Source organism: Ruditapes philippinarum, unplaced genomic scaffold, assembly GCF_026571515.1.
Source record: "Ruditapes philippinarum isolate M1 unplaced genomic scaffold, ASM2657151v2 ctg3021_1_1_1_1, whole genome shotgun sequence".
NCBI lineage: Eukaryota > Metazoa > Mollusca > Bivalvia > Venerida > Veneridae > Ruditapes > Ruditapes philippinarum.
The window spans coordinates 84,783-101,652 of record NW_026861992.1 but is presented as its reverse complement, the minus strand read 5'-3'; the positions used below and the strand labels follow the sequence as shown (position 1 = coordinate 101,652).

At 31.4% G+C, this 16,870-nt stretch overlaps 1 protein-coding gene across 1 annotated transcript; it reads left to right on the top strand.

Annotated features, from left to right (window-relative positions):
* Positions 1 to 522: 522 nt before the first annotated feature.
* Positions 523 to 12,909, top strand: LOC132717556 (serine/threonine-protein phosphatase 5-like; the record flags this gene model as incomplete). Its single annotated transcript, XM_060701044.1, has 13 exons — positions 523 to 692; positions 894 to 965; positions 2,031 to 2,175; positions 3,071 to 3,192; positions 3,859 to 3,924; positions 5,564 to 5,662; positions 6,219 to 6,324; positions 6,723 to 6,787; positions 7,141 to 7,218; positions 7,581 to 7,668; positions 8,111 to 8,330; positions 9,962 to 10,043; positions 10,579 to 12,909. Coding segments are annotated over 13 exons (1,370 nt in total), but the record flags the coding sequence as incomplete, so codon positions are not given.
* Between the last annotated feature and the right edge of the window lie 3,961 nt (positions 12,910 to 16,870).

Below are 16,870 nucleotides of genomic sequence, written 5' to 3'. Positions count from 1 at the left end.
ATTTTTAGAGGCAGATATTTAACCGCAATTTGTGAAGGAAAGTTAATTGCTCCAAACTCCAAAACACAGAGCATAAATGTTTGGCACGTAGCATCAATTTGTTGATTTCTACAAAAGTTAAATTACTCATGAACCTCGGGCCAAAATTGGCACAGTCCCGGGAGTCACTTGCTTTATGTAGACTAACTAAGGTACAGGAAAACTTATCTTTTTGTTGATAAATATTATGCATACAGCACTGTCTAGTGGAACCTCTATAAAAGTTTTATGAATCATGCACTTAGGGTAGAAAATGCATCTACCTTGAAGATCATATAGTATCATAAGGATAATTAAGAAAAAAAAAATTTCTGACAAAAAATTTCTTGATTGGGTCTCATCCTTATTGAAAGATTATTTTTTGATTACTCAAACAAGTTTACATTTGGGCTTATATTGGCCTGCCTTTGCAGTATTCTTTTGTGATAAACCTGCAAGAAGACTGATGAATACCTGTAACATCTGTGTCATAAAACATTTCAGAGGAAGACTATAACCAAGCAGTTACATTTTACACACAAGCTATTGATCTGAATCCAAATGTTGCTGCCTACTATGGTAACAGAAGCTTTGCTTACCTTAGGACAGAGTGTTTTGGATATGCTCTACAAGATGCTACCAAGGCACTGCAGAAAGATCCAAAATACCTTAAGGTATTGTCATGATTTTATTTTTTTGTTATTATTCAGAAGAATTGTGTGCTTGAATTTGTTGTATTTTTCAAAACTTCATTTAAATTATTCACCATAACCTCCAGTTAAATATTTTATAGTATATTAATGCACTCTACAGACTAACTTATTCTTAGTCATGTAGAAATATCTTTAATGACAAATAAAAAAAATCTATTTCAGGCATATTACAGACGTGCATCAGCAAATATGGCCCTAGGAAAATTCAAATTGGCACTCAAAGACTTTGAAGCTGTGAGTATACAATATAAGAAAAGAACTTTTTTAGCCAATTTTAAAATGCTTTGTGAAGAAGGGTCCATAATTTTTTTCTAAAGGTTTTGCTCCTTTTCTTTTGAGCTTTGTCATTTAAATTTGCTGCTTTGAAATATACTGGTAGCATTTTTAGCCTGACTTACTGAAGAATAGGAAGAGCTGTTATTCACACTCGGGCATCAGCATCACACTTTAGTTAAGTTTTTATGTACAAGTTGGTATCTCCAAAATACTGAAGGGAATGGGTTGAAACTTCACACACATATTTGAGAGCAGCATAGTCACTATCCAAGGCCTATAACTCTAGGATGGTTTTTGACAGAATTATGGCCCTTTTTTAATTTAGAAAAGTCTACATTATAATTAAGGCTCATGTTTTAATATCAAGCACTGAGAATAGTTTAGAGTAGTTCTACAGCTCTTGTTATTTAACCAGAAAGATTAACATCAATTTAAATATTATCACTCACATCTTTTGAATATTTGGACTTATTGTAATATTTTTTAAAATGATATGCTGTGAAACTAAGGATAAATTGCATCTGACCTTAGAAATGCTTTGACTACAAAAGGAAACAGAAGGTAATAACGGTATTTTTCTGTTCTTGTGGGTGAGTCATTATTTGGCATTCACATTATATTAGATACATTTAAATTAAGATAATTATTGATAGAATATTGAAATAATGGTTCTTATTTAGTTCAAGTGATATTAATGTGTCTGTTACTGGGAGTGGATGAGAGGTTAAGGTGATTGACTTCAAATCACTAGCCCTTTACTGCTGTGGGTTTTGAAACCTGCCAGTACACAGAATTCTTTCATGTAAGAAATTGTCAGAAGGCTAGCTTACACATGTTCAGTATCTGTATTTGGATGCAGTTTTATAATTGAAATAATGATCAAACAGAAATCTGATGTTTTCCTCTATCAGTGAAAACAAGGAAGAAGCCTTAAGATTTAAGTGTCTATTCACTTAAGCCATTTGAAAAAAAAAAATCTATAATTGCACTGTAATATATTCAAGAAAAATTCTCATTGTGTAGGTTGTAAAAGTGAGACCAAATGATAAAGATGCCAAGGCTAAATACACAGAATGTAATAAGATAGTGAAGATGAATGCCTTTGCTAAAGCTATAGCCGTCAACGACACCAAATCTGTGGCAGAAAGTCTAGATCTAGAAAGCATGAGTATGTATTCATTTACTTTTATACATCTTCAACAAAGTTCTTATTGTAAATAAAATGGTATATAATAATTCTAAAAAATCAATACTTGGCTTGAGATTATTTTATTTGTATCACTAGTTAGAAATATTCTTTTATAGGTTATATGACCATGAGTGTATATGGTTTAAGCTTATATGACCCTTGCCACAAGATGAGGGTTATATAGCATACAACCATTGACACATGGTCATATATAATCTGTCAAAAGGAATTGATGATACTTTGAAAGTGTTGTCTTTGGGGTAAATTGAAAATAATTTATAATGTTGCAGCAGCTGTGTATGTAATAATTAATTATATTAACCTGACAGTTGTCTGAATAAAATTAACATTACAAACAATATTATACAAGGAAGCAAAGGGCAGGGGGCCGCTTTGAAGGTCCGTGCTTCATCTTGTCTGACTCTAGACTAGCTGTTTATATTTGAAAGGAACATAATTTAAATAGAAAAATATATACATACCTATTAATGAACTTTTCAGTGTCATTTGTTGTTCATAGGTAGCTTGATGATAATCGGTGAACTATTCCAAATACAAAACAATCTTAGAAAGGGTGCTTAGTAATATAAAATGTTACACTAATTGGATAAAGAAGTAACACATCATGTTTTCAGCATTTTATGTATCAGTTTCAAGTTCATATTTATTGAAATCCATCAGAATGATTTTAAATAAGTCACATCATTTATATAAAACATATATTTACATCTCTATTCATCATTAAATGACTATTCGTCAACATGCTTATATCTGTATGAAGCCAAATGCAATGTTCAACTGCTGTAAAGATGCTTTAAAAATTGTGATATTCAAATTTTATTAAATTTTAAGTTTATGTTTTTATGATTTACAGCTATAGAAGATGAATACAAGGGACCAAGGCTTGAAAATGGGAATGTGACACTTTCTTTTGTTCAGGAGTTGATGGACACTTTCAAAGATCAGAAAAAACTACACCGCAAATATGCCTATCAGGTTCTTATATACATGTTTGCAGTTTTTTTTAATGAATCATATTGGCCCTTTATCAAAGTTTAAAGCTTTTATTGGATGCTTTGAAAAAAAATTACTTCAGTGAATTGTCCACACCATCAAGAAAATTGATTTTAGATATTAATCAAATTATGGGATAATTTGAAAAGTTATTGAATTTAGAAACCAATTGAGATAAATTACCATATTTATTGCGCAAAACAACAAACTTTTAGAAAAATAAAAAATTGAGTTTGATATCTGTTTTCTACTCCTTATCATCTCTAAATATTTTTATGGTCAATATTGCTGTTTGTCAAATTAGACTTAGCTGCTACTTTAATGTATGAATATAACCAGTTTACTTAAGATAACCTTCTGATTACTTTTTTTACAATATATATTTTTGATTGATGATGTTGAACAACTTAGATTTAACAAGCAAAACTTTTTATAATGAAATAGTTTTTTATTCCCTTGTTAATGTTATTCACATATTATTCTTTTAGTTTAGTACTTTTTATTGGGATTTCAGTATGAAAATACTAAAAACTGAGCAACCAGCATCTTCTAATGTTATAAATGTAGGTTGCCTGGCTGTATTGATAGCAAGGTATCACTGCTGGCATTGAAAAGATTTATGACAGCTACTTATACATTATATTTCAGATATTATTGAATGTATGTAAATTGTTCCAAGAACAGCCGTCATTAGTAGATATAACAGTGCCTGAGGTAACGTGTACCTTAATTTATATCTTATCCTTCTAATATTTTGTCTTAATTCAATGCATATTATATATTGTCTTATTTTTACAAATAAATTGATAAATAATGATAAATAAAAGAGGGTCCTACATATTACCGGACAATCAGTTTACCGGACAAAAGCTATTCCTGCCAAATAGTTTTTTATTTTTTGCTTTGATTCAAAAATCATACAGTCTGAATCGTACACACACTTTCTATTTCAAAGAAGATAACAACAAAACCACTCCCAGGTAATTAGTGTTGATTCCGTTCTTTATCTACAAACATGCCCTTTTGTTTACTAGGTATTTCATGACCTGGTCATGCTGGGGGAATAATCTGTTCTGCGCAGGCCCGAATATGGAGACCCTTAATGGGTAATTTTAGATAGGTTTTACTTTTAATTCTTCTCATCGTTATTTCAGGAGACAATTGTAATATATTTTTATGATTAAAAAAATTTAAATTTAGTCCAAACAGTATCTCGATGTTGTCGTTTACAAAGAAATGCAAATTAAAAGCCATATAAGGAAACGGGTTACGCCCATGGGAGAAAACTCTACATGAAATTTAAATCAAATGATTTTATGGCTTTTGTAACATGCTACATGATGACCAAAAGGAAACTGTATGACAAAGAACAGAATTCGATTTGAACATCAAATCGTTTCATACGTTAAAGATTCATGAAGAATCACTACGTTAATTGAGTTAATAGTGTTAATTTCAGTTATACCCCATGTATTGGCCTTTCGTAAAAAGCGTAGCTGCCGTGTCTAGTTTTAGAGACATACTAGTTTTTTTCCAATATCTTAACCTTGTCTTTCAATAGTCGTCGTTTCCTTGCTGATTCTTTAAAGATTAATTTCAATTCACGACTTCAAAAATTTTTGAAACGCAATGTACGGTAAATTGAGCTGTCTACACGATTTTTTTCTCTCTTATAATACCCTACTTTAAAGACACATCTCTACGGTCACATGTTTAATTTCATTTTGTTAAAGTAATGTTTATTTGTATTGATAACCCAAAATTATTTAGGTAAAATTCCATTCTTTTTTATTGTTTAAAAAAAAAGTTACAGCGAAAAAACATCATATTTGTCCGGTAATATGTAGGATCCTTTGTTTTCAACAAATATGGCTCAATAAGTCAGAGAACCCAATGTGCAGACATTGTCAAAATTTGCACAATATGACACTAATTACATGTTGTATGATGTTACCTATGACATGAAAGTCTTTCTCTGTTATGCAATCTTATTTGCTTTGTCTTTGAAGGTGTAAAATGTTAACCGAAATTCTGTATCTTCCTTAGTTTCAAACTTTTGCATTCTGACTTAACATTTAACTGATATTTTACTATGTCTCGTCAAAAATGCAACATCAGATAAAAACAAACAGTTAAAGCACATGTGTATTTGGCTGCCATTTCACCTCACCAGTGACATTTATGTTAACAAAGACTTGTCAATGCAAAATGTCAGAGCACTTAATTTTAATAACAATAATATTGAAAAGTTATTCTTGTATTTGGCAGTGATGTAATTGTATATAAAATTTCTTTTTATCGCATAATCTTCATGGAATTAAACTGAACTAGTTTTGACTATATTATTTTTCAGGGAGAAAAGTTTACAGTGTGTGGGGATATACACGGGCAGTATTATGATCTCCTAAATATATTCAAACTGAACGGTCTCCCATCTGAATCTAATCCATATGTATCCTTTATTAAAGCCTGTTGATAACCTGTGCGGAATATTTTTAACCAACACAAAGCTGAGTACATGGGAACAGTTCTGGATTATAATTTGACCTTTGATGACATAGGTTTGTCATATTTAAAATGTACATTGAATAAGTATTATTGCTGATTGAAATTAGAAATTTATCATTGAAATATGAATGTGAAGAAGAAGAAACTTTTTTTATTACCGGTACTTTAATTTTGGTTTATTGATCTTACAAGATGTACAATTACCTGTAGTTTGTACTGAAATTTTTGTTATGTTTCAGTCCACCATTGAAACTAGAAATCAAATTTTATTGTGATACATTTGAGAAAATATCAAAATTCCAGGGATATTTATATATCAGTTGTGGCAATAATACATCTTGTAAATTAACTGATTGTGATGAAATTGTTTACAACATTGCCCTAGCATTTTGTTTTAGTTATCATACTTGAAAATATGCAGAGAAACAACTTTCAATATCAATAATTGTACATGTGTACAGATTTATTATGGATAATGTATATCCTTGACAATATGTCAGTTATTTAATGGTGATTTTGTAGATAGAGGATCATTTTCCGTGGAATGTATATTTACATTGTTTTCTCTCAAACTTTTATACCCAAATCACTTTTTCATGGCCAGAGGTAAGATTAAATAATTAAACATTTGTTTTCAATTTTCAATAAATAATCATTGCATTTCTACAATACACTGTATAGATATTACATTATCATAGATACTAGATTGCTAGATATTTCATTTTGGTATATTTAGGAGTCTTATTTTAGTAAGCAAGATTTTGGTGTTAGGTTTGATTAAATGAATTTGTTTAGATAAATGCATTTTATTGATGAAAACACTTGTAATTAAACGTAAATTATTCTTAAAATAAGGAAAAGATTTGGCTTGACATTCTGAATATTTTAAAACAAATGTACACAAACTGTTGTATTTTAGAAACACCTTACTACACATATAACAAGAAAGTACTGTGTGCAGAAATATGAACAGAACTATAAGCATGCATGTTTTTATGTTGCAGGTAATCATGAAAGTTTCACAATGAACCAGATGTATGGTTTTGAGGGAGAAGTGAAGGAAAAATATCCTTTTACATATTGACATCACATTATTGTTTACAGGAGATTTGATACCTTATACTTGTTCAAGGAGATCTTTTAAATTTTCACAAAATTAGATAACTTTTATTTTGTATCGAAGGTTGAAACAAACAAGTTTGTTTATAAACTAATCTTGCTATTCAAAATTTAAGTGCACCAAACATGTTTGTGATGTCATTTATATGTTGCATTTGTTTTCTTAGAATTTTTCAACATGAACCTGAATATAAAATACATTATGAGTCAAGTGGTGATGCTATAATTTTGACTAGTATTCTCCAGTCAATATGAATAGAAAGTTTTTGTAAAATTATGAATCTTTAACAATAGTTCACATATACTTCCAAAATGGCTGATTTATTTACAGAAGTGTTCAACTGGTTACCACTATCTCACTGTATAAACAACAAAATCCTGGTAAGTGTTTATCTGAATTACTACAAAATGTCAGTATGTATATTTAGTAATTATGACAATACTAATAATTTAAAATAGCAGGCAACATGGAATTATATTGTTAATGCATTCGCATTTTAAAAAATGCAAGCACATAGCAAGCTGGATAAAGTTGATCTCTTTTTAATTAATTTTGTTTTGGGAAATATAAGATTCTTGTATATTAGTTTATTTAATGTGGTTAAAGAAGTATTAATATTTACATTCCAGGAATAACCAATATACATGTAGTTTAAATGTGCATGATGTACACCACCAGTGTAAGTGTAATAATACTAGACATATCAACCTCTATATAAAGTACATGTACTATATTGTTACAGGTGATGCATGGTGGATTGTTTAGGGATGAAAATGTCACATTAGATGATATAAGAAAATATGATAGAAATAGACAGCCTCCTGAAGATGGTAATTTTCTTAACATTCTCACTGGTTCAATAACAATTTGAAGAAGTCGTGTTAAATGTAATTATCTATAAATAAGGTTACAGATTTGTGTAGGGCCAAATCTTTGTACAAAGGATGGTGTAAATGTTCTTTTTGATCATTCTTATTGTAGACTTGTTATTAATACAATTCCTCCTTTGCCATTTTAAGCTGACGGCCATTTATCTACTATTTTAATTTTTTCAAACACTTTTGCTTTTTGCCAGTAACAAATATTAGTAATCTTGAATTTATCACAGATAATCTCTCAATATGCTTACATTTTACCTTCTTTGTTTTTCAAAATTTTACATTCTCACTGTTTAATTATCTCCTACTGAATTAAGATACAGTTAATCTTTCTTGTGCAACCATGTATAGTAAGTGTCTATTTGTCTTCAGCTACGAAATGTTTATATTTTAGGTGTGATGTGTGAGTTACTCTGGTCAGATCCTCAACCTCAATGTGGGAGATCTCAAAGTAAACGAGGGGTCGGTACTCAGTTTGGACCAGATGTTACAAAGAGGTTTCTACAGAAGAACAAATTAGACTATGTGATAAGAAGTCATGAAGTAAAGAATGATGGTTATGAAGTTGCTCATGATGGAAAATGTATAACTGTGTTTTCTGCACCAAATTACTGGTATGTGTATTTTATAGATGCCGGAGATAACTGTTTCTTCATTGTTACTTGTGAAGGCATGCAACAGTTTTGCTGTTGTCAGTTAAAATATATTGATGAAAGTCAATTTCAGAGATTCGGAGATTTATCATGAGAGATTTGTTTCTTATTTTAAGATGATTCGAAGCAATAAATATTTGTTAAGTGATCACTTGTCTGATTTTGTCGTGGTTTAAGTACTTTAAGTAATATAAAAAATAATAGGTGAAAATTAAAGATAAATTGTATTTTTAGCTCGACTATTCGCAGAATAATCGAGCTAATGCAGTCACCCATTTGTCGGCGTCGGCGTCCCTGTGGTTAAGTTTTTGTATGTAAGCTGGTATCTCTATAACTACTGAAGTGAATGGATTGAAACTTCACACACTTGTTCTCTGTGATTATCTAAGATGATTGGCACAAGTCCCATAACTCTGATTTGCTTTTTTTCATAATTATGCCCCTTTTTCGACTTAGAAATTCTTGGTTAAGTTTTTGTATGTAAGCTGGTATCTCCTTAACTACTGAAGGGAATGGATTGAAACTTCACACACCTGTTCTCTGTGATTATCTAAGATGATTGGCACAAGTCCCATAACTCTGATTTGCTTTTTTTCATAATTATGCCCCTTTTTCAACTTAGAAATTCTTGGTTAAGTTTTTGTATGAAAGCTGGTATCTCCTTAACTACTGAAGGGAATGGATTGAAACTTCACACACTTGTTCTCTGTGATTATCTAAGATGATTGGCACAAGTCCCATAACTCTGGTTTGCTTTTTTTCATAATTATGCCCCTTTTTCGACTTAGAAATTCTTGGTTAAGTTTTTGTATGTAAGCTGGTATCTCCGTAACTACTGAAGGGAATTGATTGAAACTTCACACACTTGTTCTCTGTGATTATGTAAGATGATTAGCACAAGTCCCATAACTCTAATTTGCTTTTTTACATAATTGTGCCCCTTTTTCGACTTAGAAATTCTTGGTTAAGTTTTTGTATGTAAGCTGGTATCTCCATAACTACTGAAGGGAATGGATTGAAACTTCACACACTTGTTCTCTGTGATTATCTAAGATGATTGGCACAAGTCCCATAACTCTAATTTGCTTTTTTTTACATAATTATGCCCCTTTTTCCACTTAGAAATTCTTGGTTAAGTTTTTGCGTGTAAGCTGGTATCTCCATTACTACTAGAGGGAATGGATTGAAACTTCACACACTTGGTCTCTGTGATTATCTAAGATGATTGGTACAAGTCCCATTACTCTGATTTGCTTTTTTGCATAATTATGCCCCTTTTTCGACTCATGAATTCTTGGTTAAGTTTTTGCATGTAAGCTTGTATCTCCATAACTACTGAAGGGAATGTATTGAAACTTGAAGAGTTTGTACCTTTTCGGACAATTTTATGTATTCATATAGGTAAGCATTATTATACTCAATGAAACACCCTTGTGACAAATTTTCGAATAGTCGAGCGTTACTGTCCTCCGACAGTTCTTGTTTATTTCTTGAATTCAAATGATCATGTATTAAATTTCCTGTAATGGTGTAATGTTTAAAATGATATATAAATAAATGATTGTTAGCTAAGTTATTATTTGTAATTTCAGTGATACTATGGGAAACAAAGGAGCTTTTATAACATTGAAGGGGGAAGATCTCACACCAAAATTTACATCATTTGAAGCTGTTGTAAGTATATAGAATATGTTCTAACAAGAGTGATGTGGTGACAGTTATATCCCCTTGCGGCTGAGGGGTTGCCTTGTAGGGTTGAGGCATCAGATTTACAGCCACCATTTATCTCTGGGTGATCGTAATAGGCGACTAAATGGGTTCAAATTATTGTAGTCTATGTATCTCTTAACTCCAGCAGGTGAGACAGTTTTGACCCATGGTGTTGCTTTAAGTTTGTTAACACCGGAGGTTATCCAAAATCATCTTTTCTGTTTCATTGCTAATGACCTAAACATTTTTGAGGTGTATTACCCGTGTAAATGATGAACTGCACATTTTGGCATACTGAGAATTAATTGATTTAAACTTTGTCATAATTCCTAACAGACAATTGTAAGTGCTTGATATTTAATTCAAGATTTGTGTTAACTTTTTATTTCTTGCAATTTCTTTAATGCTGTTGGAATATTTACATGACTATATATTTCTGCGCTGTAGATTATTTGTTGTATTTTGCATACTTACTACATATTTTTATTGTATATTTCAGCCTCATCCAAATGTTAAACCTATGCAATATGCAAGCTCATTGTTTGGACTCTTTTAATGGAGGATGTATCTTAGTTACAGTGATATTTCTCAACATCAGACCACAATACATCTAACAAATTAACCACCAACAACATGTCTTATTGCAATGTATGAATCATAGTGTTATTAAAATATAAGGAATGTAAATTATTGAAAAAGAAGACTGATTACAACAAACACATACTATAATTTTCTTAAAGTGTATTAAGCTATATATATGCTGCCTATAAATTATCATTTTAAAAAGAATACTTCTAAAATACCTGTATGAAAGGAAATATGTTTGTGTAATTTCCTAAAAAGCAACGGCAGATTCAGGAAATCACTGCTTAACAGTTGAAACCCTATAGCAGCATATTTTGTTTTGAAACATTTTATTCTGTTTACCTATAATATGCATATGTGTTTAATAACTTATTGAACAATTAACGGAGGCATGCCATAATTATGTTACAAGTCTTTAAAGGATAGACCATAAGATTATGGAAACATTGGAAACAATAACATTTATTTATTATATAAAAAATGTTTCATTACATATAGCTTGATACCCCTTTAAATGCCCATCTTTAGCATAAGCATCTAGTTTACTCATAATTAGTGTTCTGAATAGTTGTTCCTTTGTTGTGTTCACTATAATGCTTGAATTAGAAGAAAACTAAGTTCATGTTAATGTTGTCATAATACACTTTTCTCGAGTGTGAGGTGAAAATTTTCACTAAAAGAACTAGATTGATATCTGTCATTAAGTTATTTTGAAAGTCAGTGATTACTGTATGTATGACATGGGGCATTATTTGAAGTAAAGCTTTTATGTATTTCTACTCTGTGTATTCTTTATAAGAAATGTTCGCTCTGACAATCTAATTAAGCTGGAAGCAGTTTGAATCATGACAAAAAAGTTGGATGCAGTAGTGTTATAAAATGATTTTTGTCTTAATCATAACTGAAATGTGGAAATGAAAATAAATATTCTTTTGAGCAGGGAAAAAACACAAATAAGGTTTTACATTTTTTTTTCAAGTACATGTAAAAGTCTTCTTCTGCACTGAAGTTTAGCAACTTTTTGACTTGAAAATATTTTAACAAAACAAACAAACTGTTACAGCCTTTAGAAATGTAAAACTAATTATGATCTTAAGCTATGATTTCAGTATCGTTGTGCCTCTCTGTGTAGTTACAAAGTCAGTAGTATGTCAAAATATCAGAGTTGTTATTGCCATATTAACAACTTGAGTGTTGTTAAACTGTATAAGTAAATATTTCCTCAAGGAAATGTTATTTGAGCCGCGCCATGACAAAACCATGATCAGGATCCATGCTGTTCGCTATCAGTTTCTCTACTTGTTATAGAGTATGTAAGCGAACAGCATGGATGCGGATGCGCAGGCTGGTCTGGATCCATGCTGGTCGCAAACCCATTATGTTGGTTTTGTCATGACGCGGCTTATTTCTGCATGAAATTGAGATGAAAATTTTCAAGTTATGCTAGAAATTTCTTTTCTCAAACAAGCCAGTTAAGTTAGTTAACCATCTTTGATAAATGTCTTTAATGATCAAATTATTTTTGATATTTTTTTTTATACAATTTTACCCCTAAAACTACCTAGTTTTAGATCACATTTATTTGATATTTATCGCCTTGAGTATTTAAATTAGTTGTTTAATTATATGAATAGTGCTGTTTGCTGTGTTTACAATTAGGAAAAACCAACAGACAAGGTTAACACAGTGTACTCTGGTTTTATCTTGGTAATTTAGTGTTTAGAAATGGTACCGGTGTTTTCTACAAAATGTTTCATTTCTTTGTTTGAAGCAGAAATGTTTGAACCAGTAGTTAAATATTGCCCAATCAGGAAGTAAAGCTTTGAATGTTGTGGTTAATAGTCCAGTCTGAATGTCCTGCATCTTATTACTTAATGTTCAACATCTTAATTTTACTTAATATTGATCACATATTTCATATTGATGTCTGATTAAGCTTTTACTTTATTTCAAAATTGATCCTCATTTCCTAATACTTCAATTTTCACTTTAATGCACAAGTTCCTTCAGATATCTACTTGAACAGCTTATGTAAGTTTTTCCTGATTGAGAAGTATGTTAATTAAGTTATATATATATTTTCTACATCAATACACTGTCCACTCAGGTTATACTTTTCATTGAAATCTAGTATTGTAATACACTGGAATTGTTTTTAAACGATAAAACTGGTGTTTATATCTACTAATGTATATTGTTAATGAAATAGAAAACTCACTTGAACTAATAAATTGCCTTTTATAAGTGTTGTTGTTGTTTTTGTTGTAACAGTAGTCTCTAGTTTTAATCACTGGGAACATGTAACAGCTTTTAAGTCAATAAGTCATGGACAACAGAGCTTAAAATAAATACAAAATACTAAACAGGCTTCTAAAAAAGATTTTACTGATGTTTAATATATAATTGCTTAGAGAGCATGCAAAGATCCAGCATAAAATCATTATATTTGATTACACAGAACAATAAGACTACCTGGTACAGTGCCACATCATAGCACTAACATCATAATTACATTCTGTCAATGTTGCACCTTACCAAAGTATCACCTCCATGTATGATACTCTTTTAATGTCAATCAACCTACATATTTGAGACATACACAAATTGTCTTCTGAAATTCTTAGCATATAGGCAAATGGTGATGACAATGTACAGGAATGATCTATGGGTGGTCTCCTTTAAAAATTGCTCAAATGGTTCCTGTCCAGTGAACAAGTTGGCTGCCAGAGCTACGTTAGTAAAACCTTTAAACAACATCTCAACAACTTAGTAGATTTTGATGAAACTTTGCATTAATAATCATTTAAAAGTCCTCAAATGTTTCTGGTTTGTTGAACAAGATTGCGATAAGAGCTTACAGAGAGAAATTATCTTTAAATAACATCTCCTCAGTTACTTGCTAAATTTTGATAATACTCTACAGAAATGATGCTTAAGTGGTATTTTAATAAAAATGTTAAGGTTTGCTTAAAAAAAGAAGTCTTTAAAAGATATCTCAACAACAATCTAGCAGACTGATGAAAAAGCAATGAAAATTCAGTGGTCTTGTCAAACATTGCTCAAATTGTTCAGGCCTGATGAACAAGGAATGTCCAAATAATTAAATCTGGTCAATGTAGACCATATCTTCTGGCGAGTGATTCAGGACCATGATGTTTTTATGCCACCGCAGCATCTGCGATGCGGTGGCATATAGCGATTCACCTGTGTGTGTGTGTGTGTGTTTGTGTGTGTGTGTGTTATATAGATTATATAGTGAACTTAAAAAATCTTCTTGTGAAAAACCACTAGCCCAATTTCAACCAAACTTGGCAGGGTTGATCCTTGGGTGAAGGGGTTCCAAAGTTGTTCAAAGAATTTCATTCCATGCAGAAATCTGGTTGCCATGGCAACCAAAAAGAATTATAAGAATAAATTTAAAAAATCTTCTTGTAAAGACCCAAAAGGCCTAGAGCTTAGATATTTTGCATAAGGCATTGTCTGGTAGACCTCTACCAAGATTGTTCAAATTAAAGCCCTTGGGTCAAAATCGGCCCCGCCCCGGGGGTCATTGATTTTCACTATATGTACATATAGTAAAAACTTAAAAAACCTTCTTGTAAAGACCGAAAAGGCCTAGAGCTTAGATTTTTTGCATAAGGCATTGTCTGGTAGACCTCTACCAAGATTGTTCAAATTATAGCCCTAGGGTCAAAATCAGCCCCGCCCCGTGGCAACCAAAAGGAATTATAAGAATAAATTTAAAAAGTCTTCTTGTAAAGACCCAAAAGGCCTAGAGCTTAGATATTTTGCATAAGGCATTGTCTGGTAGCTACCAAGATTGTTCAAATTATAGCCCTGGGGTCAAAATCGGCCCGCCCCGGGGGTCATTGATATTCACTATATGTACATATAGTAAAAACTTAAAATACCTTCTTGTAAAGACCGAAAAGGCCTAGAGCTTAGATTTTTTGCATAAAGCATTGTCTGGTAGACCTCTACCAAGACTGTTCAAATTATAGCCCTGGGGTCAAAATCGGCCCCGCCCCGGGTCATTGCTTTTCACTATATGTACATATAGTAAAAAACTTAAAATACCTTCTTCCAAAGACCCAAAAGGCCTAGAGCTTAGATATTTTGCATAAGGCATTGTCTGGTAGACCTCTACCCAGACTATTCAAATTATAGCCCTGGGGTCAAAATCGGCCCGCCGGGGGGTCATTAGTTTTCCTTATATGTATCTTCAATATATACTTATAGTAAAAAATCTTATTGTCTTTATTAGAGCTTAAATATTTTTTAAATGATATCATCTATAGGAACTCTACCAAAGTTGTTCAAATTTTGCCTCTAGTGTCAAAATTAGCCCCGCCCAGGGGGCCATAGGCTTTCCTTATATGTAAATATATATATACATATATATATATAGTAAAAAAATAAAAAAATATATTTTTATCTGAAGGTACAAGGCATAGAGCTTCGATGTTTGCTATATAATATCATCTATAGGTCCTATTCCAAAGTTGTTCAAATTATTCCCCTGCTGTCAAAATTGGCCCTGCCCAGGGGCAGTGATTCTCATTATGTACACATAGTAAACACAGAAAATAAAACAAATGTTTTCTGAATGGGAGAAAGCTACAGCTTAGATATTTGACTTGAAATGTTGTTCGGTGGACCTGTATCAAGATTGTTTTGAATGAAACCCTTGGGTCCAAAATTTTGCTTTGCCCAAGGGGACAGTGACCTACTTTCTTGTCCTTTGATGTACAGCAATGAAATTTTGACCATGTGCACAGTTTTAGTTGTAGAATTGAATTTTGATATCAGGTGACCTAGATTTTGATGATGTGACCTACTTTATGTCCTTTGATGTACAGCTATGAAATTTGAACCATGTGCACAGATTAAGATGTAAAGTGAACTTTGATTTCAGCTGACCTAGATTTTGACAAAGTGTCTTACTGTTGTTTGATGTAGTCATGAAATTTAGGCTGTGTGAAATATGACCTTCACCACCAAATTCACTAGACTCGAGTGCATTGATATATTCCTACTCTGATCTTTTATTGAGTTAACAACAGATTTAACCACTAATCTGATAATAAGAATAAGATAGGTCAGGGATCTATGCATTATGACAATCTTCAAAATTGTATAGAAACAAAAAAAAATCTGTTCCAACACTACTATTTAGTGTTGTATTAATGCGGTGGCATAGCATTTTTCTCAAATGCAATCTTGTTTTGTTATTTGACAGATAATGTTAATAGTTAAGCCTGAAATGATATTTAATTTTCTAAAACCATTAGTATACGTATTAGAGAAACTGTAATACAAATCATCTACTTTTAAAGGGAATAAGGAAAAATCCTTGGTTACATCAAAAGTCTTTGTGAATAAAATGTTTCTACTTCTCTACTTAACGGATGTCTTATTCAGCTAAACTTAAGTAATGGTCGAAATTGAATTTCGACGTTTCGTCATGTGACTTTCATCATCATGTGACATCTGATTACAATTCTGCCAAGGGAGGTAATCACTGTGAGGAGTTCGACGGTGACCCTTATTGACCATACAATCATGAGAAATTATGAAAAGGATTTTTTTCCCCATTCTTAGCACTTCCAAGAGGCTGCTGAAAGATTCATTCAGGGTTCCTGTATACAAAGTTAGATGGAGATCTTTTAAATGGTTTATAAATAGATTTTAAGGTTTAACCCATTTAATTATCTTATTTGATAGAGCCATTCAGACTTTTTCAACAGTACTAGTTTTATTATGAAATGTATATGGATAGCAAAAAAGCAAGTTTTAAGTTTATATAACCAGTTAACACCAAGCCATAGCATTAAAAGTGGACTTAAAATAGCTTAAGTTCATGAAATATAAAACAAATTTAATAATTGCTTTACAAAAAATTGCTTTAATTTATATGTTGATCCAAATATTGATCTTGATCTTAAATTTAATCCACATTTTGATCCATTTATTATAGTAATATGTAAAGGTATTCCTAAATTTTATCCTAAATTTAGTGTTTCTTTATAAATCAGCACATTTTTACATTTTGTACCATGTTATTTAAGCCAATCATGCAAGTTTCATACAGCAATGAAAACAACCAAGGATAATTTGATTTTGATGTAGATTTTTTCATAGTGAACACATGGCCTGTAAATATCCCTCATCATAAAAGTTCATACAGAATATTTGGTTTAAGTGAA